Below are 25,557 nucleotides of genomic sequence, written 5' to 3'. Positions count from 1 at the left end.
CTGACCCCGCACAGGTCAGTCACGGCGCAGCTCTGACCCCGCACAGCTCTGACCCCGCACAGCTCCGGTACGGTACAGCTGGGGTCTCTCCTGCGGGGGCTCTTTTCAGGGTACAAACACCGCCTGCCCAGGGCTGACCCCGCGGGGCTGGCAAATCCCCTCCTGCCCCCGGGGCTGCCGGAGCCTCTGACTGCACACTGAGACCCGCAGCAGTGCCCACCAACGCCGGCCCAGGCCCCCCCCCGAGCTGCTCTGGGTGCTGGAGCTGAGCCCCCGCCTCGCCCGTGCCCTCCGGCAACACCGCGAGCTGCGGTGACCGCTGTGCAGGGGAAAAAAGAAAGAAAAGGGAAAATCCGCCACGTGACAGCTCAGGGGCTGCCCAGCCCTTCCCTGTCCCCGCTGCTCCTCCCCATTGCTCTTGACACCTCCACATTCACCTTCCCGGCTACTCCTGGCTTGGAATTCCCTCTCTGCTCCCATCGACGTGTTTCCATTTGATTTCCCATTTGGGGTTTCCCATTTGGAATTTACCATTTGGGATTCCCACACCCTCTGCCGGCCCCGGGGCAGGTGGTTGTGGTCCCGAGGGCTCTGCCCCAGTGGCTCAGGGGGCTGTTTGCACGAGGGGTGGGTGAGAACCACGACATCACTGACTCTGCAACGACACGGGCTGGGAATACAACAAAACACTTTCATCTGGCATTTTTTTCCCTTAGAGAGCAAATTATTCCTTATTAAGTTTAATTTTCCCATCCACATTGTTCTGCTGTGATGGGATGTAGCCTTTTAATACTCGGGGTTAGGAATTGTGAGAGAATTGCAGAATCCTGGAATGGTTTGAGTTGGAAGGGACCTTAAAGCTCATCTCATTCCACCTCTTGCCATGGGCAGGGACACCTTCCACTAGACCACGTTGCTCCAAGCCCCATCTGACCTGGCCTTAGACACTTGCAGGGATGGGGCAGCCACAGGTTCTCTGGGCAACCTGTGCCAGGGTCTCCCCACCCTCACTGGGAAGAATTTCTTCTCAGGATCTAACCCAAGCCTGTCCATACCCAGTTGGGTCTGAGCCTGGTGTCACCCCAATCTGGTGCCCACCAGCCTGAGGGGGCAGAGCTAATGCACCCCCCGATGCACACACCATCACTGCTCCTTGCTTTTTCCAAGCTCAACTGAAATAAGCAGGAGAAAAGGTGTGCTCCTCCCGGATTTTCAGCATCACCAGGGAAAACGCTGGGTCAGCACAGGTGGGGATTCCCTGTGGCCAGTGTGAGGCTGTGGTTTGGGACGCTGGGTGCCCGCAGTGCTGTGAAGGGCAGCACAGAGGCAGCACCAGGAACCTGCCCTGGGGGCACAGGGAGCCACTCGCCAGGCTCTTGGCAGCAGATGCCGTGTGAGGGAAGGAGGTGAAGCCAGCACCCAGTTCCTTGGGACCATGTGTGTGCGAGAGAGAAAAGTGGTGCTGGGCTGGTGCTGAGCTGTGCGGTGAGACGCAGGTGGAGCCAGAGCCAAGAGCTGCAGCAGAAAGTGCCGGGATATGGGAAAACATGTTTTTTCCATAACCTCCTACTCAGCTGTTCCAGGAGGAGGGATAGGAGCTGCAGTGTGCCCAGCGCTCAGCCTGCCCCAGGGGAGATGCTCCTCTCCTGTGTCAGCCTGAGCATGGTGGCTGCAGAAGGATTGGTTCTGGGAACATCCAGGGAAAAAGAAATGAGAAGCTTCGTGCTTAGAGCCCTGTCCCCACACTCGGAGTCTTGTGTACGTGCTCAGAGCCCCATTCCTGCATTCAGGGCCCTGTCCCTGCACTTGGAGCCCCCTTCCAGCACAGCCCCGTGGTGTTTGCCATGGGCAGGCAGCACCGTCACCATCCCAGCCTCCTCCCTGACGTGAGCGCCAGGGCATCCTCTGCATTTCTGGGGTTTCCAGAAGAATGAAATTTGCAGAGAAGATCAAAGGTCAATGAGCAGGAGAGCAGAGTATTTGTGGAAGGCCCGGGAGCGGCGATTGCTCACAGCCCGGTGCACATGGCCAGTGCTGGCCGGGCACAGCTGGGCAGCGGGAGGGCACTGGCCGTGGGCCTGCCCCACAGCAGGGGTGGCAACCTGACCTGAGTGGTGACAGTGCATGTCGGGGCAGCTCTGGGGTCACAGAGGGGTCACCCCTGGCCTCAGGTGGGCATTCGGAAAGCGAGGCGTGACCTGCTGGAGTGAGTCCAGCAAGGCCATGGAGGTGCTCCAAGGTCTGGAGCCCCTCTGCTCTGGAGACAGGCTGGGAGAGCTGGGAATGTTCACCTGGAGAAGAGAAAGAATTCTTCCATGTGAGGATGGTGAGGCCCTGGCACAGGTTGCCCAGAGAAGCTGTGGTTGCCCCACCCCTGCAAGTGTCCAAGGCCAGGTTGGAGGGGACGTGAAGCAACCTGGTCTAGTGGAATCTGTCCCTGCCCATGGCAGGGAGTGGAATGAGATGAGCTTTAAGGTCCCAAACCTTTCTGGGATTCTGGTATATAATCAGCTGTTTTCATCTCTCCTGAGAGCTCCTCGTGTCTCTGGCAGAGCCAATGTGCAGTCGCACTGCAGGGCTCTCGAGCGGAGCTGAGTGAGCGCTCCCTGCACTTTCCTGATAAGAAACTGCTTTAAAGTGGGGTGTAATATTCTGTAGAGTAAAAAAAAAATCTCAGCAGTGGTCCCAAATCATGAGAACCCGGTGCAATCAGACAGTCCCTCTGTAACTCCTCATGTCAGATGATGCTCCTTGGCTCATGTGTCACTTTGATTCCATTTCCCAGTCAAAGCCCCCTCGTCCCCCTGCCCAGCAGGGTGAACACAGCCAGGCCCTCCAAGTGGGCGTGGGGCTGGGCCCACGATGCCATCCAGGGTAGGGTGACTGTAGGGCCAGCGCCCTTCCACCCCTGGTCCCCCAGTCTCCGGGGACTCTGGCTGTGTGTGGGCTCAGCCCACAGGCACTTCTCCTCGGTAGCTTTGGCGGGGGACGGGCTCCTCCTCTTTCCTCATTCCCATTTATTTTTGGCTTCCAAGTTGTCATAAATGATTTGAGCTCAACAGTTTTTAAAATTTGAACTCCAAATAGCTATTTAAAGCCTTGACAGGATGCAAGAGTGTATTAAAAGCTTATTTTTAGTGCCTTTCTTAGCGTGAGAGGCTCACTTGGCAGCATTTTGGTCCGCCTTGCTCCCCAATGACAGACTGAGACCAGCCTGGGAACCCCACCAGGCACCGTGGGGCTGTGAGGAGATGATGTCCCGGGCAGGGGGCCTAGTGGGACCCCTGTTTCTCAGTGCCAAGAGGAGCCAAGTGGGCACAGAGTGCCCAGTTACCAGACTCTCGGGATTAGCCATTGCAAAGCAAAATGGATTTGAATGTGCCAGTGCTCAAAGTTCTTGTGATTAATATAGCAATTAGTTAGCATGTTGCAGATTTTAAAACTTCTGTTAATTAGAGTCTGATGTTACTTTGTATTCCAGTGCATCAGGATGGAGGAATCTTCCTGAGCAACACAGTCTTTCCATGCCCAGTTCCATTCTGACCTTGTGCGGGTGGATGCCCCTCCTAGTGTGCACCAGTTCTGGTGGCCTCACACATGCTATTTCCCTATTTTATTTTGTTTAATCCTGACTATTGTTCTGATCTGGGATATTTTTTTGGCCTGCACCTAATTAGTCATAATTCAGAGGTTTTCATAAGTTGCACACTGCACATGCTGAAGTGCTAATGAGGCATTTCCATGCTGAATCACCAACTAATGATTTACCACGATGATTTTGTTATTAAATCCACAACCCCTGGCTCCAGTGAGCAGCTCTGGGAGATGCCTGTTTGCTAATACACAGAGACAGTGGAATGCAAGCAGAAAATATTATGAACTCGTCATTGGAGTGCTGACATATTGATGTGGCACCTGCACCTGCCTGCAGGGTTTTCCAAAAAACGCCGGGGAAGAAACCTGACAGATTGGTTATTCGCAGATCCAGGCTGCTTGTTTAATGCACTGCAGCCAAGCCCTGCACACCCAGAGACCCAGGGAGTGTGTGGAAAGCACGCTGGCTGTGGGAGTGGGGAGGGAACTGCTACTGCTCATCCACTGTCCAGCCTGGAGCCCACGGACCCCCAGATCCCCAGCCTGACCCATGGGGAGGGAGGGTTTCACAGGGGCTGGGCTCTGCGCCACCCTCCCTTACCACAGTGTGATTTCCAAGCATGGGGGCACCCGAGCACATCCTGGTACCTGAGTGCATCCTGGTGCTCAGGCACATCCTGCCTGGGCACAGGGACCAGCCCCACTGCTCCATGCTGGGGGGATTGCGGCATGTGCCGTGTGTGCCGTGTGTGCCACGTGTGCTGTGTGTGGTGTGTGTGCCATGTGTGCCATGTGTGCTGTGGGTGCTGGGCTGCCTGGCCTGGCCAAGGGGGTGGGAGCAAAATGCTCACACCAGATTTTGGCCTGTGCTGCCTGGGGTACCAGCATATCATGTTAGTGATGGGGAAGGGCTGGGACCTCCACAAGGCCGGTGGGGTGGGTGGGGGCTCCTACCACCTTGTGGTGCTGCCCGGCCTGTGGGCTGGGAAGCTGAGCCATATTTCCCAGTGCCTTCCTGATGCTGCCGTGCAGGAGCAGCATCTCAGATGCCGGGGTTATTTCCCACTGGCAACAGCACAGAAACGATGCCACTTGTCTCTTCATCTTTTCCTTGTCACTGTTGCTCCTTTGACAGGCTGAGGCCAAGGGCCTCTCCCAGGCCGGGTGCCGGGAGCCAGAGCCATTTTGCAGGCTGCAGCACAGCTGGTGCCTGGCGCCCAGAGCCCGGCGCTCCAGCTGCCACACTCCGTGGGAAGGTGAGCAAGATGGAATTTTTAACCAATTCACTCGGTGACATTCACGAACCACAGCCCAGCGGTTTCTGCTTGTGGAAACATCTCCATGGGGGATCAGGGAAGTGATGCATTTAGAGGGATTCTAGCAAGAAATTGCGAAAATGCCTCCCTGGGGCCGAGGTAAAGCGGCTGTTAGTGGTGGTGTTTATTCATGAGCAGAGTCGGCCAGGAAAGGATGGATTTTGGAATCACTCCGGGAGCGGAGCGAGGAGGTGCATCCATTTGTCTCCCTGCTCTACCTGCACTGCCAGCCCCATGTTTGAGTGAGAGCAGGTCCTGTCCTGGGGGGCTGGGGAGGTTGGAGAAATTTCCTTGGGGTAACATGCGGGGACACGAGGGCTGCGACCAGCTGGATATTTTGGTTGCTGTAAGAATTCCTGTGTGCCAGGGAAATGCAGATGGAGGCACAGGGCAGATACTGATTAAAGACACATTTCAGAGTCAGCTGTTCTAGGTGGTGCAAGGGAGTATTTTGTGGATCAGCAGTGTTGTGGTTTGGGCAAGGGGGGAAAGAAGTGACAGATCCCTGTCATTGTCCCTGCATTGTGTATGAAGTTGCTCTCCGGGTGAATAAATTGCTGAATCCCAGAATGGTTTGTGTTGGAAGGGACCTTAAAGCTCATCTCATTCCAACCCCCTGCCATGGGCAGGGACACGTCCCACTATCCCAGGTTGCTCCAAGCCCCATCCAGCCTGGCCTGGGACACTTCCAGGGATTCAGGGGCAGCCACAGCTTCTCTGGGCAACCTGTGCCAGGGCCTCACCACCCTCATCAGGGAGAATTTCTTCCTAAGATCCCATCTAACCCTGCCCTCTGTCACTGTGAAGCCATTCCCTGTGTCCTGTTCTTCCAGGCCCTTGTCCAAAGTCCTTCTCTAGCTCTCTTGTACCTTCCCAGGCCATGGAGGTTTGGAGACCAGCGGCTGTGCCCGATGTGCCTGTGCCCTGAGCTGCTCTGGTCCTGCCCTGGCACCTCCAGCTACACCACACATTCACCTTCTGCTTCGGGAGAACTTTGTGTCTCTTTGTGCTGCTCCTGAAAGTCTGGGACTGTGGCAGCTCCCAGACCTGGGACAGGCTGCCAAACCCGGGTGCTGGCATCATGGGTGCTGTGGTGGCTTCAGGAGGACCCTGAGCCCCATGATGACTTTGGTAGGACCCTGAGTGTGGCAGTGGCTTTGGAGAGCCTCCCTCCCTGGAATGGATTAAACCCTTTCCCACAGCAGTGCTGGCACCCCGTGTGCTGCAGCGGCAAGGCAGGGTGTGCAGAGAGTACAGCAGGAATGCGGAATGAGATGAGATGTGACAGCCCATCTTCCTGGGAACATCGATGTAATCTGCACCAGAATGCACTCAGCCAGCTGGAATCGCCGTCAGCCAGAGCTCAGCCAGAGCTCAGAGCCCGGGCAGGACCAGCCCTCCCTGGGGCACCCCAAATGTGTGGGGGTGCCTGGTGCTGGCTCCACGGATGGTGCCAGTGTGCCCTCCCGTGCCCAGGGTAAGGCCAGCAATATTCCCTGCTCTGAGGTCCTGGTGCTGGGCTCAGGTGGGCCCTGTTCTGGCTCTCTCGGCCCCCCAAAGCAGGTGGGTCTGTGCCAGGGCTGAGTTGAGGGCTCACAAACAGGGGCTCTGCATCCTCTGGGGCTGCCACTGTCCCGTCACTCTGCAGGGACCGAAGGGGCCCGGGTGAGTCCTGTCCCACATTGCAGGGGGGTGGGTGCCCACGGATGGACCCACTGGGCTTATTTGCGACGGGGTTTCCCATCTCCAGCCTTGGGAGCTGCCAGTGGCTGCTGGGAAGGATGGGCTGGCAGGGGGCTGGCAAGGGGCTGGAAGTGAGACAGGCAGTGGGCGAGCAGCTCTGCCTGCAGGGCTAGGCTGCCAGGGAGTGCTCACTAGTGTCACGGGGCTCCTCAGCGTGTGATCCTGTCAGAGCGGGGACAATCTTGGCTCAGGAGCCTGGGAACTGTCCCAGCAGAGCTGCTCAGGGCTTGGCCGCAGTCCTTGTGCAGACACATGGTGTGAGTTTTCATCTACAACAGCTCCAGGAATGGGCTGCCCCATTCCTGGAGGTGTCCAAGGCCAGGTTGGATGGGGCTTGGAGCAACCCGGGATGGTGGAAGGTGTCCCTGCCCATGGCAGAGGGTGGAACAAGATGAGCTTTAAGGTCCCTTCCAACCCAAACCAGTCTGGGATTCGACAAAACTTCCCAAGCATTGGGGCTGGAGCCTGGGGCTGGCAAGGTTGGGAGCAGCTGGAGAAGGAAAGCCATTCCTGGTCCCACCAGGCTGCTGGGGAGGGCTGTTGGGAACACGATGGGGCCTTTGTGTGTCCCGTGCCACCGCTCCGGAGAGAAGGATACACAGAGCAGCAGGGAGGTGGATGTGAGTCACCATGGCAACCAGGATGGAAACATCATCAAAATGTGTCAAACAAGGGGAATTACAAAAAATAGAAACCCAGTGTGGTGTGGGCAAACATGGCAGCTCCACAGGGCTGCTCCTGACAGCACCTTGGCTGCTCCCTGTGCGTGGTCACGGTGCCCCCACCGGCCCCAAGTCACGCTGTCACTTGGGGTGTCTCGTGCCCCCCAGAGCATCCCTGAGTGGAGCCCGGTGCCCCCAGTCCCTCTGGCTTGGCCGAGAGGCCACTGGCTCCTCACCAGCACACAGACAGGAGTCCTGCATTTGCAGATCTAGTGAGGACACAGCCAGGAATGGACACGTCCAGCACATCAGCCTCTGTCACCTCTGTGCCCCCCCCGACTAATTAATTGGTAATAATAAGCCACGTGCTTGTTTCCAGCTTGTTTTCAAAAAAAAAAGTAAATGAATTTGTAAAGCATTTGTGCTATTTTATCTGTCACTTAAGCTCCTGGGATTTGCAATTTTAACGCATGACATCAGTTAATCACAATTCTCTTCCAGTAACAGTTTTAATTAAACCCACTTTCACTTCTTTTTTGGCTAATTCAGTGCTGTCACTGAGGGCTGCAAATGAGATCACAAGCTGGTGGTTGTTGTTGCTGTTGTTTTATGTTCACCACTGACATTAGGAAGTGGGGAGGATGGGGGCTGGAGCAGGAGCCTGCTGGGGCTGCCTGTCCAGTGCTGTGGGACCCAGAGATGGCACCGGGGCTGGGGGGTCCCTGTGAGGTGCTCAGGTGTTCTGGAGAGCCATGGGAGTGACAGTGCTCAGGGGTCCCCAACTCCAGTGGATATGTTCCCATCCAGGGGCTGCTGAATGTCAGCTAAAGGAAAACTGGGAGAAGGGGAGGATCAAACATTTTTCCGTGTTCAAAATGTGTTTGGAAGCCATTAATGCCACAGGAAATAAACATTCAAGGACAAAGAAGCTGAATCCATTCAGGGGCTGAGTGATGTGCAAAGACACGGGTCCTGCACTCGGCACAGCTCAGGGGTCTCTGCAGGCCCGGGGATCTTCACTGCTCTCATGCCTGGGCTCTGCAGGGAGGATTTGGCACGTTTTACTCCCTCTCTTGGGATGCATCTCCCATGGGAGCAGTGAGGCTCCAGCTGTGGGATACCCAAAGGGCTGAGGAGCAGCAGCAGTGGGACGAGGTTTCTTCTGCTGTTCCCAGCTCTGCATCCTCAGCCAGTGACCAGTGAGAGGACCTGCTCCATGCACTGTTGCTGCAGCCACTGTCACAGCACTGAGCCAGCTCCACACTTTAATTGAATTTAATTTTCCTGCTCTCAAATGCCTGGGACAGGTAACATCCCCTGCTTTGTCACACATTCCCAGGCTCCTGTGATGTGGCATTTTGAGGGGGCACGTGCCACCCTGCCTGTGCTTTGCCCTGTCAGCTGTCCCGGCTCGGCAGGGGTAAGGGAGGTGGGGGAGTTGCTGCTCCCCATGGCTCCCTGCCAGTCTCTGGCTGAGAGCACAGTTTTTGGTACATATTTTCTTGTTATAAGCAGTTGCAGAGGGTCATAGTGATGCCTGTATGGCCAGGTGGAGGGGCAGAGGGGAGAGTCCCAGCCCTGTGTCTGAAGGCTGTTTGCCCTTGGGATGTGGGAAGCAGCTGGTGGCCTCCCACCAGCCTTGGGGCCATGATGGGTTTGGGGTTTTCTCCAGTTTGGGGCCCTTATTCCAAGGAGTGGGAGCAGCCTGTGAGTCAGCCGTGTGGGGGGTCCAGCAGCACTGAGGGCCCTGGGCAGTGCCAAGCCATATACGGTTTGCAGCCCACTGTGAGTGACCAGGATGGGCTCCCAGTGCATCCAGAGCCACCTGACAGGGCTCATCCTTTCTTTTCCATCAGCACACCCTCACCCCCCCACCCTCTTTCCCGGCTCCCTGCTACCCACGTGCCAGTCGCAGCAGGGCCCTGGAAAATGTGACGGCACTGAATCATGCCAGGCTGACTCGGGTCCAAGTCCCACGATGGCTGTGCTGCTCCTCAGGAAGGGGGGAGCTGGGGCTGATTCTATCCCAGGGACTGGATCAGTTCCAGGAGTTGGTGGGTCTAAGGTGGGGGGTCAGAACTGCAGGGGATGAGGTTGAGTATGGAGAGCTCCTGCCCTGCCACTGGGTCTCACCTGCACCTGCATCCACAGCAAGCCAGAGCAAATCCCAGAGGAGCAGCTGGGATGCTCCTGGGAGCTGTGTTTGCCTGGGGAACACTGGTCCCCATGGTCACACAGCCCTGTCCTGTCCCAGTGTCTGTGCTGGGCACTTTGGATTCTGCCTCCCATGGAAGAGGCATTTCCCTTCATCCCCTCTGCACTCCCCTGTCCCAGCCCTGCTCTCCAGGTGAGGGGCTGCCCCCATTGCCCCAGCCCCTCTCCCATTGTTGATGGATGCTGCCATCACACCCCTCCATCCCCTCTGTCCCCTCCTGTGTCCTCTCTCCTCCTGGGAAGTTCCCGAGGCTCTGACAGCCTTTTCCCCATTCCAGCTCTGTGCTGGGAGCTCTGGCTGCCACAGCCCGTCCTGGGATTGCTGCACAGGGGAAACCTGGAGCAACACCCACGCAGTGAGGTGTGTGGCAGAGCTTTGCTCGCTGCGTGTGGGGGGCTGAGCCTCCCGACCCACCCACAGGACCCCCCAGCAGGGGGCTTGGCCAGCACTGCCATCCCCAGCCCGTGCCCTGTGTGGGTGGGAAGAGCCTTTGCCCCCAGCCCAGTTTTCCAGTTGTTTCCTAACTGAGCCTGGAGCAATCCGCTGCTCCGCAGTGACCTGCCCTTGCTGAAGGAATCCCAGGCAAGGGCTGGAGCAGGAGCAGTTTGTCAAATCATGAGCTGTAATTGCCTGCACCTCACGGCCAGCTGACATCACATGCTGCTCATTACAGACACGGCTCCTGAATGCCCAAATCCATCCCCAAAACAAACAGCTCTGACACCTGATCTGGTATTCAGATTCACCAGCGCTCCCTGCTCTGACAACTTGCTAACGAGCTTCCCCCAGCAGCCAAGAGCCGGGATTAGCACTGACAGCCACTGCTGAATCTGCAGCGGTGCCGGGATCCAAACCCGGATCCAACCCCAGATCTGAATCCGGATCCACGGCAGCCTTGTGGTGACAGAGACAAGCTAAATATGTGGTTGCCTCAGCAAGGGGCTGGGGGTGTGCATCAGCTTTGGTGCTCTCCAGCCCACCACGGACTGGATCCCATCGATCTGCATCCCGGCACGTTCCCACTGCTCTGGGGGCCCCAGACCACAGCTCCTCGTGGGGTGGAGGGGCCCCACTCAGCCTTCCAAATCCCTGCTCCTGGGTGGGCTGAGCCTGGAGCAGATCTACCAGCAGATCTGACGCTGTCTTGTCCCCAGTGTGGTGGGCTGTCCCCTCCTCCCCACCCCTGCAGGCTTGGGAAGGGGGTCTCACCCTCCTCAACGATCGCATCCTGCCCTGGCCATCCTCCCTTCCGTGTGGCTGTTGAGGGGCAGGTCGGATTTGGCTCCCCACGGGCAGCTCCTGCCCTCCAGCAGCTCTTTCGAGCCGCTCACAGAGCCCGGGGTCTCTCCCTGTGTGTTTGGGACCACAGAGGAACCCCCTACCCTGTAGTGCCCGGGGGGGCCGGGCAGTCCCTGTGTCTGTGCCCCCACCGCATCCCGGGAAATCAGCAGCCGGGGAGACGGATGTCCTGGAAGCATCCTCCTCCCACCGGAGCTGGGATCGGCTCCACCCATCACGGGCACATTCAGGACATTTTAGGGTTCTGTCACCCCGTGCTGTTGGCACCGTGACCACCCATCCGGCTGCCCTTGTCCCAGATCCTCTTTCCCAGTGGACGTTTAATTTGCTCCACTCTTGGCTGAATAATTTGTTGTTTGGTTCCTTTTTAATCTTCCTTGTTTTTTCTAAACTGCATTTTAATTAGCCAAGGTGCAGCGACGCCGAGGTCAGATTTACACCTCCCCCAGCCCTGTTCCCGGCCTGGTGTTCCTGCTAATTGTGTGCACATACAGGGATGGGTCCAACGGGTGGCATTTGGCATTCAGAACATTTTTAACTTGGAAAATGGGGAAAAAAATCGACCGATGACAAGCATATTTATTTGTGCAGTTGATGCTGCCAACGGCTGGGGTTTAGAGGCGTATTTTTGCCATTTGCTGAAGTCAGTTGGAACAGAGAGACCGAATCCAACGCAGTGACACCTCCGACGGCTTGGAAGGGCTCCTTCAGCTGCAGCAAAGCTCAGCAGGTCTGACATTTGAAACTCCCTCATTCTGCTGCCAGGCAAAACCTCGGGCCTTTTCAATGTATTTTTCCTGCTGTTCCTCAGTGCAGGAATTCCTCCTTTTTTTGGTTTCACACCGTTATGAACAGTCCAGCTCAGAAAAAAAACCCCAAACCTCTACTGTAATGATAAAATTGGCTTTGGAATAGCAGAAATCTGGCTTGTTCATGTGGTGCCAGGCTCCAGGGAGCTCTTGGATACTGGCACTGCAGTTATTGTGTCGTTGTTCTGAACACCGAAAACCACACAGAAAGTGGGATTTTAAAGGATTGTTTGATGTTTGGCTTTTCAGGATTAATTCCTGAACTAAATAACAATCCCTGAGGTGCTGCCACAGATGGGGGGAAGCTCTCCCCAGTATGTGCTCCCACGCTCCTGTGTTGCTGCTCCCCAGAACCTGCTGCTGGAGAGGACAGAGTTTATCCCCCCTAACCCCAAATCCAGCAGCTGGGAGCACTTGCTCCTCTGAGTCCCTTCCTGCTGCACAGAAGTTGCCCCTTGTGGGTTCAGCCCAGGACAGCGGAAGGGATGTAGGAGGAGGATCCACTGGGAAGGATGCAGCAGGGATGCAGTGGAAGGGATGCAGGAGGAGGGATACAGTGTGCACCCTGCACCCCTCTCCAGCATCCTGACCTTCCAGGGGCTCTGCTCTCCAGCCATTTCCTGGGTTCTCCTCCTGGGACTGAGAGAGGCCCTGCCAACATCCACAAGAGTCTGATGGTGCCAGTGGAAAACCCTGGGATGGGGGATCAGTGGGTAGAGCAGCTAGAGCTGGGAAGTCACAGAGTGAGAGCCCCTATTAGCCCTCATTAGTCCTCATTAGCCTTCATTAACAATGGGTTCCCAGGTACATGAGGGGCACTAAACAAAGTGCAGGCAGTGTTGCTGTGGGTGTTTCTGGGCCATTTTCAGGCACAAAAGGGGCAAACTGCTTAAAGTGTGCAGTGGGGTCTGTGGGTCTTGAGCTACGACTGAGGGGCTGCAGAGGGATCACTGAGGCCAAGAGCTGGGGATTCCCAGGGTCTCTCTCTCTGCAGCTGCAGTTTCCACTGCCATGAAGATGACGAGGAACACCAGTGGATTGCTCCTCGAGGTGATCTCCAGTGCAGCCTGTGCAGGGCCAGGTGAGCTCTGCACTGCACGTGCTGCAGAGGATGCTCATGCTGGGCACAGCTGATGTGCCGGGGCAGCTGGAATGTGCTCCCAGGTAACGCCAGTGCTCTGAGCCAGTGCCCTGGTGGCATCTACTGCTGTTCTGTCTTTTTTGGGGGGATAAATAATTTAGAGGGAAGCAGGGCATTGCTGCTGAGGCTCCTGGGTTACATAAATGCTGGTGGGGTGACCCAGCTTGTGCAAGAGCCTGGCTTGTCTGAGCATGTGTTGTGGTTTGGAGGAATTATGAAGGCAGGGACCTCGAAACAGGTCAGTTTAGGTTAGATATGAGAAAGAAATTATTCCCTGTGAGGGTGGGGAGGCCCTGACACAGGTTGCCCAGAGAAGCTGTGGCTGCCCCACCCCTGGAAGTGTCCAAGGCCAGGTTGGACAGGGCTTGGAGCAACCTGGGCTAGTGGAAGGTGTCCCTGCCCATGGCAGGGGGTGGAACGAGATGAGCTTCAAGACCTCATCCAAGGCAAACCATTCTGTGATTCCACAAAACAAAGCTGCCTAGTAGCAGGGTGCACTGGGAAACATCCCTTAGTGGGGAATGGCAAGCCTGGAATCTCTCTGGATGCTGCATCTCTTAGGAGCTAATGCAGCCCTGTGTGTGTGAGGACTGTGCCCAGAACTGGGGGAGGATCTGGCCTGCTGGTGGAAAGCAGGTCTGGCTTTGTGTGTCTCTGTCTTGGAAGGGATCCCTGACAACAGGAAGGGGCTCGGGACAGACCCCTGGAATTCTCCTGCCGCGGGCGGGCAGCACGGTGGAAGGTGACCCGGGACTCCTGCGGGGGTTCCTGTGGGTCCCCGGCAGAGCAGCAGGGAGGGAGGGACGCCTCCGGTGCCGCTGGATTTGAGCAGGCTCTGTTCTCCCAGAGCCGCATCTCGCTGCTGCTGGTTCTAACTAGGTCAGGCAGGACGAGCTGTACCTGTCCCTGCGGCAGGGCTCGGCACTGCCACCGGCACGGCGCTGCCACCGGCACAGCACAGCGCTGCCCCCGGCACGGCGCTGCCCCCGGCACGGCGCTGCCACCGGCACTCTGCCAAGGTACGGCAGTGGTGACTCCTGTGAGCTGGAGCATCCCTGAGGATGACAACAGAGGGTGGGGGGCAGCTGCCCGTGCTGGGGGCGATGTTCTGTGTGAGCCATGGGGTGTGTGGTCACGAAGCACTGCAGACCCCTGGGGACTCTTGCAAACCCTCTGGTACCCCCACCGTGGACTCTTGCAAACCCTCTGGTGCCCCCACCGTGCCCGCCCGTGCGCGGTGACGCAGTGAGCAGGTCCCCTTCAGCCTCCTCCTTCTCTCCGGGCTGAGCAATATTCTTGCTAAAAGGAGGAATTCAGCTATTTTAAATACCAGCTCGTGGGATGATTCAGTGTCTGCTCAGGCAGACGTGAGGCAATGAGGATGTCAGTCTTCAGGCCTTATTTGATGGGGGAACCTCTTCCCTGTGTGCTGGGTGCCCTCAGCGATGCCGTGAGCCAGCAAACACTGGGCTGGGGAGGGGCAAGGACTGGTGGCTCCCCTGAGTTGGGACCCCAAAGCACAGCATTCTGGGGAGGGGAGAAGGTGCTGAACCCTGCAGTGGGGTGACCTCTCCAAACCCTCTTGGCCAACGGTCTGCAAAGCCTCCAGTGTCCCTGCAGCTCCAACAGTTTCCTGTACCTTTGGAGCTGGATCTTCCCTGCTGAGTTTTCATTCTCTTGCTGTTTGTCCTTTCCCTGTGTTTCCCGCATGTGCTCCTCCAACTAGGAAAGGGAATGTGCTGGGGTGCCCCAGCCCTGGTCCCTGACCCCTTGCTCTCTGTTCTAGGGTAAAATCCTCCCTCCAGCTGCTGCCAGAGCTCCTGCATGGATAATGCCACTGGGAGCAGTAGGATTTAGTAGAAAATTCCCTCTTTCAGATGTGATTGATTTGGGTTCCCCCCAGTTCTGGTTTCCAGGCACCAGCGGCTGCTGGAAACGCTCCCCTGGTGACAGAAAATCCATGGGAAAGCAGGCAGCCTGATGAAGTATTCATGAGGATTTTTATCACTGGTTTTCACCCACTGCAGAAAAGTCAGCTTTATTTTTAGTGAGCGATGGATCCAGCAGTAACATGGGAAAAACACTCCATCTCCCTTCGAGCTGCATGGGAGGCGTTGGAGAGGGCCTATGCCTGGGAATGGGAATTAAACAAACCAACTCCTAAGTGCTTCCTGACTAATTCTGGGATCATTAGAACACCTAAATGAGCCTGTGACTGATCCTCTGCTGCCCTGAGTGCTGCAGCCTGTGGCTTCCGCCGGACCCAGGCGGCTGCAGCAGCGCCGATTCCCGCGGCCGCAGCGTTCCAGTCGCCTCCCTAATCCCCAACCTGCTTCTGTCCCAGGGAGAGCAGAAGAATGAATCACAGCTGATTAATTTGACTTATCCAGAAGAATCTCCCTGAATTAGCAAATAGTTTGTTTTATTTGTTTCTGTAGTGGACAGGAAAACATCCCTCGGTGCCAGGCAGCTGCACCCGTGGCAGTGCCAGCCCGGGCAGCCTGTGGGGCTGGGAGTCCCAATGTCACTGAGCCCTGACAGGACACTGACATTTGGCTTCAAGTGATCTTAAAACATTTCTCTGAGCCAGCCAAGCTTGGGCGCTGCCTTCCCGCGGTTTTCCTGCTGCCTTTCCCCCATGGGCACTGCTCACTGCCTGGCCGGGGCCGAGATGTGCTCTGTCAGCAGCAGATGCTTAATCTGTTTAAAAATAAATCCATCACTTTCCTGTGACTGATGGGAATCTGTTACAGCAAATCCCACTGTAATGCGGAACCCAGCGGCGGCTGCCAAACTTCAGCACTTTCTCCCTGTTGGGCTCCAGGGAAGGGTTTTGGTCCCTTTTGCCATGGATCTGGGGCAGCTCTGGGGTCATCATTCCCTGCCTGTGTTCATGCCCATTTACTGACACAGCCACAGGTAACACCCAGCAGGGATGAGAAGACCTGAGGCCTCTCCTTGCTCTGAGAGGGGTGGCCTGTGTGACCTCCGACAAGTCTGTGTGCCCTCACTTGTGAGGGTCAGGAGCTGCATCTGTCTAAAGCTCTCTGTGGAAAACATGGTGAATGAGAAGGGTCCCCTGTGTCTGTGAGTAACCAGCTCTGTCCAGCAACCAAAAAAACCCCAAAAAACTCTCTGAGGCACTGTAACAGTGTGCAAAATTTCCCCACTGGAAACAAGGGTCAGTGCCAGGGGCTGTGGGTTAGGAAGGGGGTTCAGTGGGTACAGGGCAGTGGGGACAGCACTTTCATCCTGGGAAGCCAGATGCTGCTGCAGAGCCCCGTGGTGTAATGACCCTGTTTGATTGTTCCTGGGGCAGCTGCAGGGCAAACTGCTGGCAAACCAGCTCCATGGGGATGTGGTTCCTGCCTGGGAGCCCTGGCTGCAGCGCAGTGTCCAGGGATGCAGGAGGACCCTGCTGTGCCTGTGGGTGTCCCCACCATGCCCTTGGGGAGGATAATCCCAGAACCCGTGTAAGTGGCTCATGCTGGGAGTGACTGCAGAGCCTTTGCCATGGGGCAGGTGGGGCAATAACTGGTCTAGTGAGTGACACTGTGTCCTGCCCAGGGCCTCCTGTGTCACCTGGTGTGTTGGTAATGTCATCTGTGACTGGGGCAATTTCGTCATCTTCCAAATCAGCTGGTAGAGAAAGGATTTCCCCACAAAAATAAGGAGTGAGTCGCTTCCAGAGATTTGGATATTAAATCTTTAATTAGCGATGGACTTTGGTGTGCAAGGACACGACAGAACCTGGCTGGGCTGTTCTCAGGAGTGCTGGTGCTGACCTTGCTCCCCAGGGCTAATCCCAGCATCCCTGGGGATTACCTGCTCGGGCAGGGCACATCCAGCCCCAGGACGGATTGTCCAAGGTGATCCAGCCGTGCCACCAGCACCTTCTGCACAGGCATGCATGCCCAGCTTGGAGCCAAGTGATACAGTCAGGCACAGGGAGCAGGGAAGGTTGTGCCTGATGGTACTTTGTACCTGCAGGGACAGGAAATGGCTTTAAAATCCTGCAGCTGCAGTGTCCAGGGGGATTCAGTGCTGTTCTGTCCATCAGATGGCAAATCCTGTGCGTAACAGCAGGGACCCCAGCCCATAGAGTGCAGCATCACATGGATGTAGAACATCCCTCTTGGCTGTAACGCATTCCAAGGGCTTGTAAAACACAGCAATGCCTAAAAACAACGTGAGTTGCCAAATCCCTGCTGTGGGTGTGCTCGGCGAGGCGCCTGCGGCGGCTCGGGGAGCCCAGCACGGGGCTGCTCTGGACACATGGCCTGCAGGGGCAGAGCTCCCATCCCCACCCTCGCTCCCTGGTGACCCCAGTGCCCGTCCTGTCCCTGCTCGGTGCCCAGCAGCAGAGCCATGGCTGTGTGCAGGGTAGCCCTGCTCCCTGTGCGGGACACAGCCCTGTGTGCTCCCCTGGCAGCTCTCCATGGAGACATGAATGATCCGTGTCAGGCCATGGCAAACCTGAAGGTGGGGCAGGCACAAGCCTTGGGTGTCCTCCTGCAGCCCTGGGGACAGAGCTTGGGGTGTTGCAAGGGCTCAGGGTGACACAGGTGCTCGGTACCTCTCCCCTCTACCTCACCCTGCCCCGGGATGGAGGTGACTGTTCTCTGTGCCCGGGAGCTGTTGCTGGGCTGGGGAGATGCTGTGCCACTGTCCCAGGGGACCAAGGTGGCACAGGGACAGCTGTGGCCAGCTGGGATGCACAGACCCACTGGAGATCCACGGCACTGGTGGCCCCAGGAAGTGACTGTCCCCACGGGAAGAGAAGCTGCCCATCATGGCCAGGGCTGCTTGGGGATGCTCTGCCAGCCTTGAAGCAGGCAGGGATCACCCAATGCCATGGAAGGCAGGTCTGACACCTGGAGTGCTGCCGTGCCTCATGCTGCCCCTCACCCCTGCCAGGGGTGAAGGACTCCAGCAAGCCTTGGCTTGATGTAGTGTGGGGACGCAATTCTTCCCCTCCACCTCTCAGGTGAGGAAGTCAGCACCCCAGCCAGGAGCCAGGAGCGGTGCCAGAGCCATGGGCTCCTCAGCTCCATGGGCTCAGGAACAAGCGAGAGCTGCTGGCATAAATTACCACGCTGTCATCCCTGGCGCTGAGATTCCCAGGGAACAGCTTAGCGGTTCAAAGGGCTGCTGAAACAATTTCACATCTCATGATCACAGTCCTGGAGCTCTCCAGCTAAAAAATGTCAACAGAGAGGCCATTTCCAGAGTGCGGCTGCCCATGGCCCCGGGGGTTGGGCACAGCCAGCCCCTTCCTGGCCCCTGCCGGTGGGTTTGGTGCTGAGTGACAAACTGGCCTAATGAGCTCGTGGGCTCCTCGTGCTGGTGAGGAGACCCCAGTTATCCATCCCTGTGCCCCTCCAGCACTGCACACAAATGGAGCCGAGCGTGCTTCGCTCCGGTGGGACTCAGGGGATGGAAAGGGACATCCATGGTGGTGGTGGGGCTGGTGGCACAGCGAGGATACAGCCACCACCCTTAGTGGGTGCTCCCCACCCTGCCCCAGCTGCACACCAGATTTTGTTTTAGCCCCAAAGTGGGAGAGTGCTTTGGGTGAGAGCACTGAGAGACCTGTCCTGTGCCTCACCAGCGGGTCAGACACCCCCTGAGCCCCTAACACACCATGGGTACCATACCTCCCACTCCTTTTCTGTCTCCCTGCTGGCTCAGCAAGTGCTCTGCCCTGGTCCCCCAGACCCTGTCACTGCATGTTCAGAGCTCTCTGCTGGTGACTGTCCTCGTCCTGGAGCCCCCCCACTGCCGATGTGCCCCCTGCAGTCCCCACTGTGCTGAGCAGAGTCCTGTGCCAGCAGCCCTGTGCCCTCAGGTGCTGTGCAGTCCCTGGTCCTGCTGCCTATGGATCTGCTCAGGCTGTGTGCAGGACAGATGCCCACAGGAACCACTTAAACACTTAAATGAAGAGCAAAGAAACCAAAGCAACTAAAGCACTCAGAAATGCTGGAAATCTTTACTCTGGACGAACTCCCTGTCCCATGGCCAGCATGCCAAGGCTGGCTCTCCTGGCTCTTGGGGGCATGAGGATTGCTTCCCTCTGCTGCTGGAGCAGGAAGGTCACCCTGCAAACACCTCCCCATTGACTGATGCAATGCTACCCACAGGAAACAAACCTCTCTTTGTTCCAGGAATCAAACTTTCCATGTTTGTTTGAGCCTTGAAAGCTGTCAGTGATATTTCCATCACCCTCATCATCTTCCACAGGGAGTCTGAGGTGAACAAACAGTATTGGAAAGCAAAGTCCAGCTGCCGTGTCTGGCATCAACCCCACCACAACCTGTCCCTGGTGCCATAGGTGCTGCTGTCCTCCGTGGGCAGTGGGCACACTGGGAATGTCCCTGGGCACACGGCATCCCCTGGTACACCACGTCCCCTGGCACGCTGCATCTCCAGGCACAGTCCTATGGCCGGCCAGAGGGCTTGGCAGCTCCCAGGGCATCAGGCAGCTTCCATCCAGTACAGGAATTATTGGCAGTGCCAGCTTCCCAGCTATTATTTCATCCAGAATTTTGCAGACTTTTACAAAGTGCCACTGCACTGTCTCATATGCGACAGGTTGGGCACAGAGAGCACCTTCTGCTCCATGCTGGGACCCATCCTTCACCCCAGCTGGAGGCTGCAGCAATGAAACAGGATGTGGGACCTCACAGATGAGGCTGGACAAATGGAAAAAGGGAGAGCCCTGGCCACAGAGGGAAGTTGGCTGCGCTGGTGGGAAACCCACCTGCATCTGGACACAGTGGGCACACAGCTGGGGAAAGGAGTGGGAGGGCAGGGGGCACGGGGGGCCAGGGCAGCAGGTGGCCCTGTTCCTGCTCTGCCCCTCTCTGGGACTGACCTGGCACCCAGCAGGCCTTGGGTTGTGTCCCTTGAGGTGGCGATGGGCACGTGTCCCAGCAGTACCCAGGCCAAGTGGCTCCATCCTGGCAATGCCAGTACCCTTCCCAACTCCAGCCCGTTCTCTCCCGTTCCCATGGCAACCCATGACCTCACTGGGTTCCTTGGAGCTCTGCCAGCATTTTCAGCAGAAATAAAGCAAATGACCAGGTTGTTCTGCTGCCCTCCCTGTCTGTGGGGGCTCTGTCACACTTGGGGCTCAGGTCAGGGCCAGCTCCTCTGCCGCAGGGCTCACGTGCCACCTGCAGCCACCACAGGTCTCACACGTGCCCATCACCGTGGCCTCTGGCTGACCCAGTGCTCCTGGATGCAGGAGCCTGCCCGGGATACTGGGATACCAGGGCACTCCCTTCCCTGCACAGGCTCCAGGTGCAGCCAGGGCCCATTTTTCCCAGTTTTGCCCTGCTCAGCAGAGCACACAAGCCAGGATAGAGGAGAGGGATCAAGAATGAGACAATGGAAATAAATGGAGAAACTGGTTCGTCTGCTCTGTTCAGTGGTGCCACTTGTCCCAAGGTCCTTTCTGGCCAAAGGGTCTCTTTCGGCCTGGACCCCGTGTTCCCAGGGCTCCCATCTGCTCTGGGGTCCCTCCTGGCCTGGGGCTACGGCTGTTCCTGGGGGGTCCCACGTGCCCAGGGGCCCCTCTTGTCCTGGGGGTCCTGTGTGTCTGGGGGTTCCTTTTAGCTCAGGGCTTTGTCTAAGTCTGGGGTTCCCTCTTAGCCTGGGGCTCTGGCTGTGCCCGGGGGTCTCATCTGGTCTGGGGGTTCCTCTTGGCCCGGGACTACGGCTGTGCCTGGGGGGTCTCCCTTGGCCCGGGGCTCCGGTTGTGGATAGGATTCCATGCTGACCCGGGGTCCCACGTGCCTGGGCGTCCCTCTCGGTCTGGGGATCCTGCGGGCCCGGGGTCCTGCGAGCCCGGGGGTCTCTTTCGGTCCGGGGTTCCCTTGCGGTGAGAGCGGAGCGGTGGCGGTGCTGACGGCGCTGACGGCGCTAACGGTGCTGGCGGCGGCCCCGGCATCCCGCGGCCCGGGGGCGGCCCCGGCGAGCGCAACGCGGCGCGACCACCCCCGCAGCCGGCGGCAGCGCGGGAGGCAGGGAAGGAGGCAGGAAAGGAGGGCCGCGGCTCCGCTCGGCTCGGCGCGGCTCCGCTCGGCGCTGACGGTCCCCGGTGCCGCCGCCGTCACTCGCCCCGCCCGTCCGCGGCTCCGCGCGGCGGGTGCGGGACGCGGCGCTCGCCGGCACAGCCAGGGGAGCTCAGCGGGGCCGGGCCGCGGGATGAGCGCCCGGCAGCTCCCCGGGGGCAGCGGGGGCCGCTGATGCTGCGGGGGCCGCGGGGTCTGCGGGGACCGCGGGGTCTGCGGGGGCGGCGGGGGCGGCTCGGCGCGGCCCCGCCCGCGGCGGGGGCCATGTGAGCGCGGTGCCGGCAGGATGCAGAAGGGGATGCGGCTCAATGACGGGCACGTCGCCCACCTGGGGCTGCTGGCGAAGAAGGACGGGGCCCGGCGCGGGTACCTGAGCAAGCGGAGCGCCGACAACACGAAATGGCACACCAAGTGGTTCGCGCTGCTCCAGAACATGCTCTTCTACTTCGAGACCGACTCCAGCTCCCGGCCCTCGGGGCTCTACCTGCTCGAGGGCTGCGTCTGCGACCGCGCACCTTCTCCCAAGCCCCCCCTCTCGGCCAAGGACTCCCTGGAGAAGCAGGTGGGCGATACGGGGGGCCCCGCGGAGGGGAAGGGGGGGATGCCCTGCGGTGGTCCAGGCCTCGCATCCCGGGGCTTCTGTCGCCCCGGACCTGCCCCACGCGTGACCGGGGCGGGGGGTGAGGATGAGGCCGGGCTCTGCTGGGGAGGGGGAATGCTCCGGGGGCTGCAGTGCCAGGGCAGCGGGTCGGTCCGTTGTGGGGGTGTCGGGCTCTGTCGGGAGCACCCCCACACCCCTTCCCATCCACCTCCAGCTCTCGACTAATTAACCGCCGGTAATTAGCGCGGGGCTGCGGCGCGGGGCGCCCCCCGGCGGCCGCTCGTGGCGCTGCAGAGCCCCCGCGCCCCCTGCGAGTCCGCGGCGTGACCCCCCGGCCCCGCGGGGTTTGGGGCGGGGGGACCCTGGGGCTCCCGGGGGGCGGCTCCAGCCACGTCGCGGTTCAGCCACGCGGCTTCACTGTTTCCCGCTCCCCGTGTGTCCCCCGTGGTTTGCTGGGGGCTGAGGGACGACTCCCCCCGGCCCCCACGGGTGGGCAGCCTGGCGAAGGGTGTGCGGTGCTCAGCGCGGGGGGGGCGCAGGGCCTTGTTTTCAGACAGATTTCACCCTGTTCCTGCTCCCCACGTGAGCAGTTTCTGCCTCTATCCCTTCCCTGGGCAGGGGGAGAAGTGGAGTGGGGTCCCCCAAGCCCCCCATGCCCCCGTGCTGGCGCTGGTCTGCAGTGCCCTTTGCCAATGCTGATGTCTGCGGGTGATCAGTGCGGAAACACCAAAGCCTTTGCGAGGCCCTGGGAGAATCTGGATCCCTCCCCCGACCCCAAGGTTGCTGGGGACTCAGCCGTGGAGACCACAGCCCCCAACGGGCCCCGGGGTGGGTTTCTCCCCCCTCCCCCCACTGTGCCTTTCTCAGGTGGGCAAAGTGTCCTGGAGCAGCGTGTTGTGGATGCTGGCAGCCCCCAGCATGTTTGTCTGGGGGTGTTTGCTGGAGCTGGGATGCACTGGAGCAGCCAGGAGGGATGGGATGGAGCCAGACAGTGGGGAGAAGGGCTGGCTTCCAGCCTGGGGGGCAAATCCCCGGGCATTGCTTCCAAAACCACCTCCAGTGTCGTTAGCGTGGACAGGAGCCAGCTGGATTCATCTCCTGACCGTGGTGTGTGGAGCGTGGCCATGTGCCCTGTGGGTGCCCGTGGCACGGTGGCACCCGGAGCCCTTCTCTGGCAGCAGCCAGAGGGTCATGGCACTGCCAGCCCGGGCTGGGCACGTGCGGGAGGCACCGTGTGTTTTGGGTCCAGCTCTGCAGGTCTTGCATAATTCCTGCCTAAGCAGGCTCTGGAGAGGCAGTGGGAGCACTGCTGGCAGACTGCAGGAGGGGGCCCATGGGCACCCACCGGGCACCCTGGGGCACAGGTCAGCCTGTGAGGAAATCAGCCCCTTAATTCTGGCTCTTCCTGGCACTTGGAAAGCCCTGCCATGAGAGCCAGGCAGCACTGCTCCCTGGCATGTTCCCTCCCTCCCTCCTGGCTGGGAGCACGGGAATGTTTCCCTGTGCTTTGCCCGGCTGAGGCTCCTCACAGCCCAGCATGTGCACCGGAGCAGCCCTGGTGTGTGGCATCTCGGGGGCTGTGGCTGCCAGGGGATCACACTGCTGTGGCTGTCACTGCTGTCCCCTCAGTAACAGATGTTGTGGGTTCCTGGTTTGGCGTCCATCAAGTTTGCCAGCCAGGTTGCAATCGAGCTTCCTGGCCAGGTTGAAATCAAGCTCGGAATCAAGGCTTTGTCTCCTCGTGTTTGTGCAGGAGGAATTTTCCACAATGCAAACACTATGGGGAGGACATCACATCCCCTTTCCAGTTCAAAATGCACTTGGAGGGTTGATCCTTGCTCTAAATGAGGGGCTGCTGTCAGAGGGAGCTCCTGCCATGCCAAATATTTCCCCGGCCACTGCTCCACGTGAATTTGCTGTGGTTTGGCTCCTGGCTCGTAATTCTGTGTAATTCCTTAGGCCAAATGTAACTGGAAGTGCGGGAGCGCTGGATGCCCACTGCTCTGCAAGCTAATTAATGGCCCAGGGATGAGATAAGCAGTGAATATTGATGGTGCAGATCTGCAGCCTGGCCAGGCGGGAGGAGCGGGCGGTACGTGGGGCCGGCTGCGCTCCAGGAAGGGTCTGTGTTCCTCACACCAGGGAAGGCCCTGGCTTCCACCTCACCTGGTACCCAGCTGTGCCCAGCATCCCATGAAGGGAAGGTGCAGAGGAAATTTCTAGCATTGCCTGTGATCCCCATTGTGTTTTGAGGGTATGTATCTACCTGGGCAGTTCCAGCTGGAGCTCTGAGGACAGCGTTCCCTGCAGCAGAGGAGCTCCAAGTTTGGATTCCTTCCTTGCTGGAGTAGAGCCTGAAAGGTTCCAAATTCACTGCAAAGGAGAAATTTTAAGGGGTGGGGCTTTCAAACCCCTGCTTTTTAAGTGCACATAATGTGCTTTGGGGGGATTTTTTCCATGGAACATGGTGATTTTTAGCATGGGTACATGTGAGAATAGGACAGCAAAGACATTTGGAAAACTGGAACACCAAAGAGGGATTTGCTTCCTCTGGAAACTTAGTTTACTACTTTTGCTACAGTTCATTTTTCCACAAATGAATTTTCCTTCCAATCAGCTGGATGTGGAAGATATTTTATTGCCGGGTGAGGCCAGGCTGTGGCCAGGGGAAGGATCTGTGGGATTGGCCAGCGTGGCCCCTTGGCACGGGCGTTGGGGATCCGGCTGCTTGGGGCGGTGATGCCAGTGGTGCTGGGCTGAGCCGGGAGGGTGACCCCCCCCCTTTTACCCTGCTGTGGTGTCTGGGCTGTGCCACCCCCCAGCCCTGCTGTCCCTGGCCCCCAAGGGTGACGGTGCCAGGATGTGCTTTCACGTGGCCATGTCTGTGTGTGTGCTGGGGGTGGGTTGGGGGTGGGCAGGATGTGGGGTGCCCCGGGAGGGAGGGGGCACAGCCAAGGTGAGAGCCTGGAGGAAGAGCTGAGCAGGTGTGAGGTCCAGAGTTAATCTGACCCCAACCTCGAGGACCGGGAAGGCATCGGGTGAGGACTCTCCATCATGTGTCAGTTGGGCAGCTGGAATCACAGCTGGGTTTGCTCCGTGGATCCAGCCTGGAATTGGATTCAGAGTCACAGAATCACTAAGGTTGGAAAAGCCCTCTGAGATTATTGAGTCCAGCTGTTCCCCAAGCACTGCCAAGGCCACCACTAACCAGGTCCCCAAGTGCCACATCTCCATGGCTTTGGAAGACTTCCTGGGATGAGAACTCCACCACTGTCCTGGGCAGCTGTGCCAGTTTCCAGACCCGTATCCCAGTGCTGTTCATTGTTCCTTACCAGGAGCCCTCAGACAGAGCCAGCGTGGTGCTGAGTCAGACAATGGCCCCCTTGGCTCGAGGCTCTGCAGCTCTGGGGTGCTGAGCTGTGTTCCCCCAGGCCAGGGCTGCTCCCGAGCACACACTGCCCATGGATGGCCATTTCCTGCCCCAGCTCCAGAGTGCTATCCGGGGATGAGGCCATGGTTATGTCTGTGTTGTCAAGGGTAGGCAGGACTCAGGAAGTGTTTTGCATCACAATGAAAAGCTGAGGTGAGCGTGCAATGGGTGGGTGCTGTGGTTCCCACGGGATGGCAGAAGGCTTGTGGACACAATTCCTGCTGGCACATCCTGGAAAGAGTTGTCTCCCATCTCCTGGCAGTGTGTCCAAACCCAGTCCTACTCATTTTCCTGTAGAGCCAAGGAGGGCATGGGAAAGCCATGGCTCTTCCCAGCCCCAGCAGCACACAGAGCATCGAGGGCACTGTGTCCCATGGCCCCCATCCCCAAGACACTGGGAGTGCTGGAGGGGAGTGGAGACAGGGAAATTTGGGTACCTTGGGGATCTGCAGTATCCCCTGCCAGCCCAGCAGCTCCAGCTCTCCCAGAGCCCAGCCCCAGGCCCTGCTGCTGGAGCCGTTCCTGGCAGTGGGAATGCTCAGACAGCTCTCCAAGGCATCCAGCCATGCCTGGCCCTGAGTGGGGTTCACCTGGCTACCCCCAAAAAGGAGCATCAGCCACCTGGGGCAGGGGGAATTCTTCTACCTGAACGTAATGCCATGCAATCTGATT

At 58.5% G+C, this 25,557-nt stretch overlaps 1 protein-coding gene across 4 annotated transcripts in view; it reads left to right on the top strand.

Moving 5' to 3' along the window:
• Positions 1 to 20,811: 20,811 nt before the first annotated feature.
• Positions 20,812 to 25,557, top strand: part of RASGRF1 (Ras protein specific guanine nucleotide releasing factor 1) — a 35,232-nt gene continuing 30,486 nt past the window's right edge. For all 4 annotated transcript variants that reach the window (XM_027688362.1, XM_027688361.1, XM_027688360.1 and 1 more), the window contains exon 1: positions 20,812 to 21,416. In XM_027688362.1, coding sequence (XP_027544163.1) covers positions 21,141 to 21,416 — 276 coding nt within the window. In that variant the 5' untranslated portion in view covers positions 20,812 to 21,140. The remainder of the gene's footprint in view (positions 21,417 to 25,557) is intronic.

This window comes from Neopelma chrysocephalum, unplaced genomic scaffold (assembly GCF_003984885.1).
Source record: "Neopelma chrysocephalum unplaced genomic scaffold, ASM398488v2 Primary Assembly neopelma1_75, whole genome shotgun sequence".
NCBI lineage: Eukaryota > Metazoa > Chordata > Aves > Passeriformes > Pipridae > Neopelma > Neopelma chrysocephalum.
This window is presented reverse-complemented; position numbering and strand designations above follow the sequence as displayed.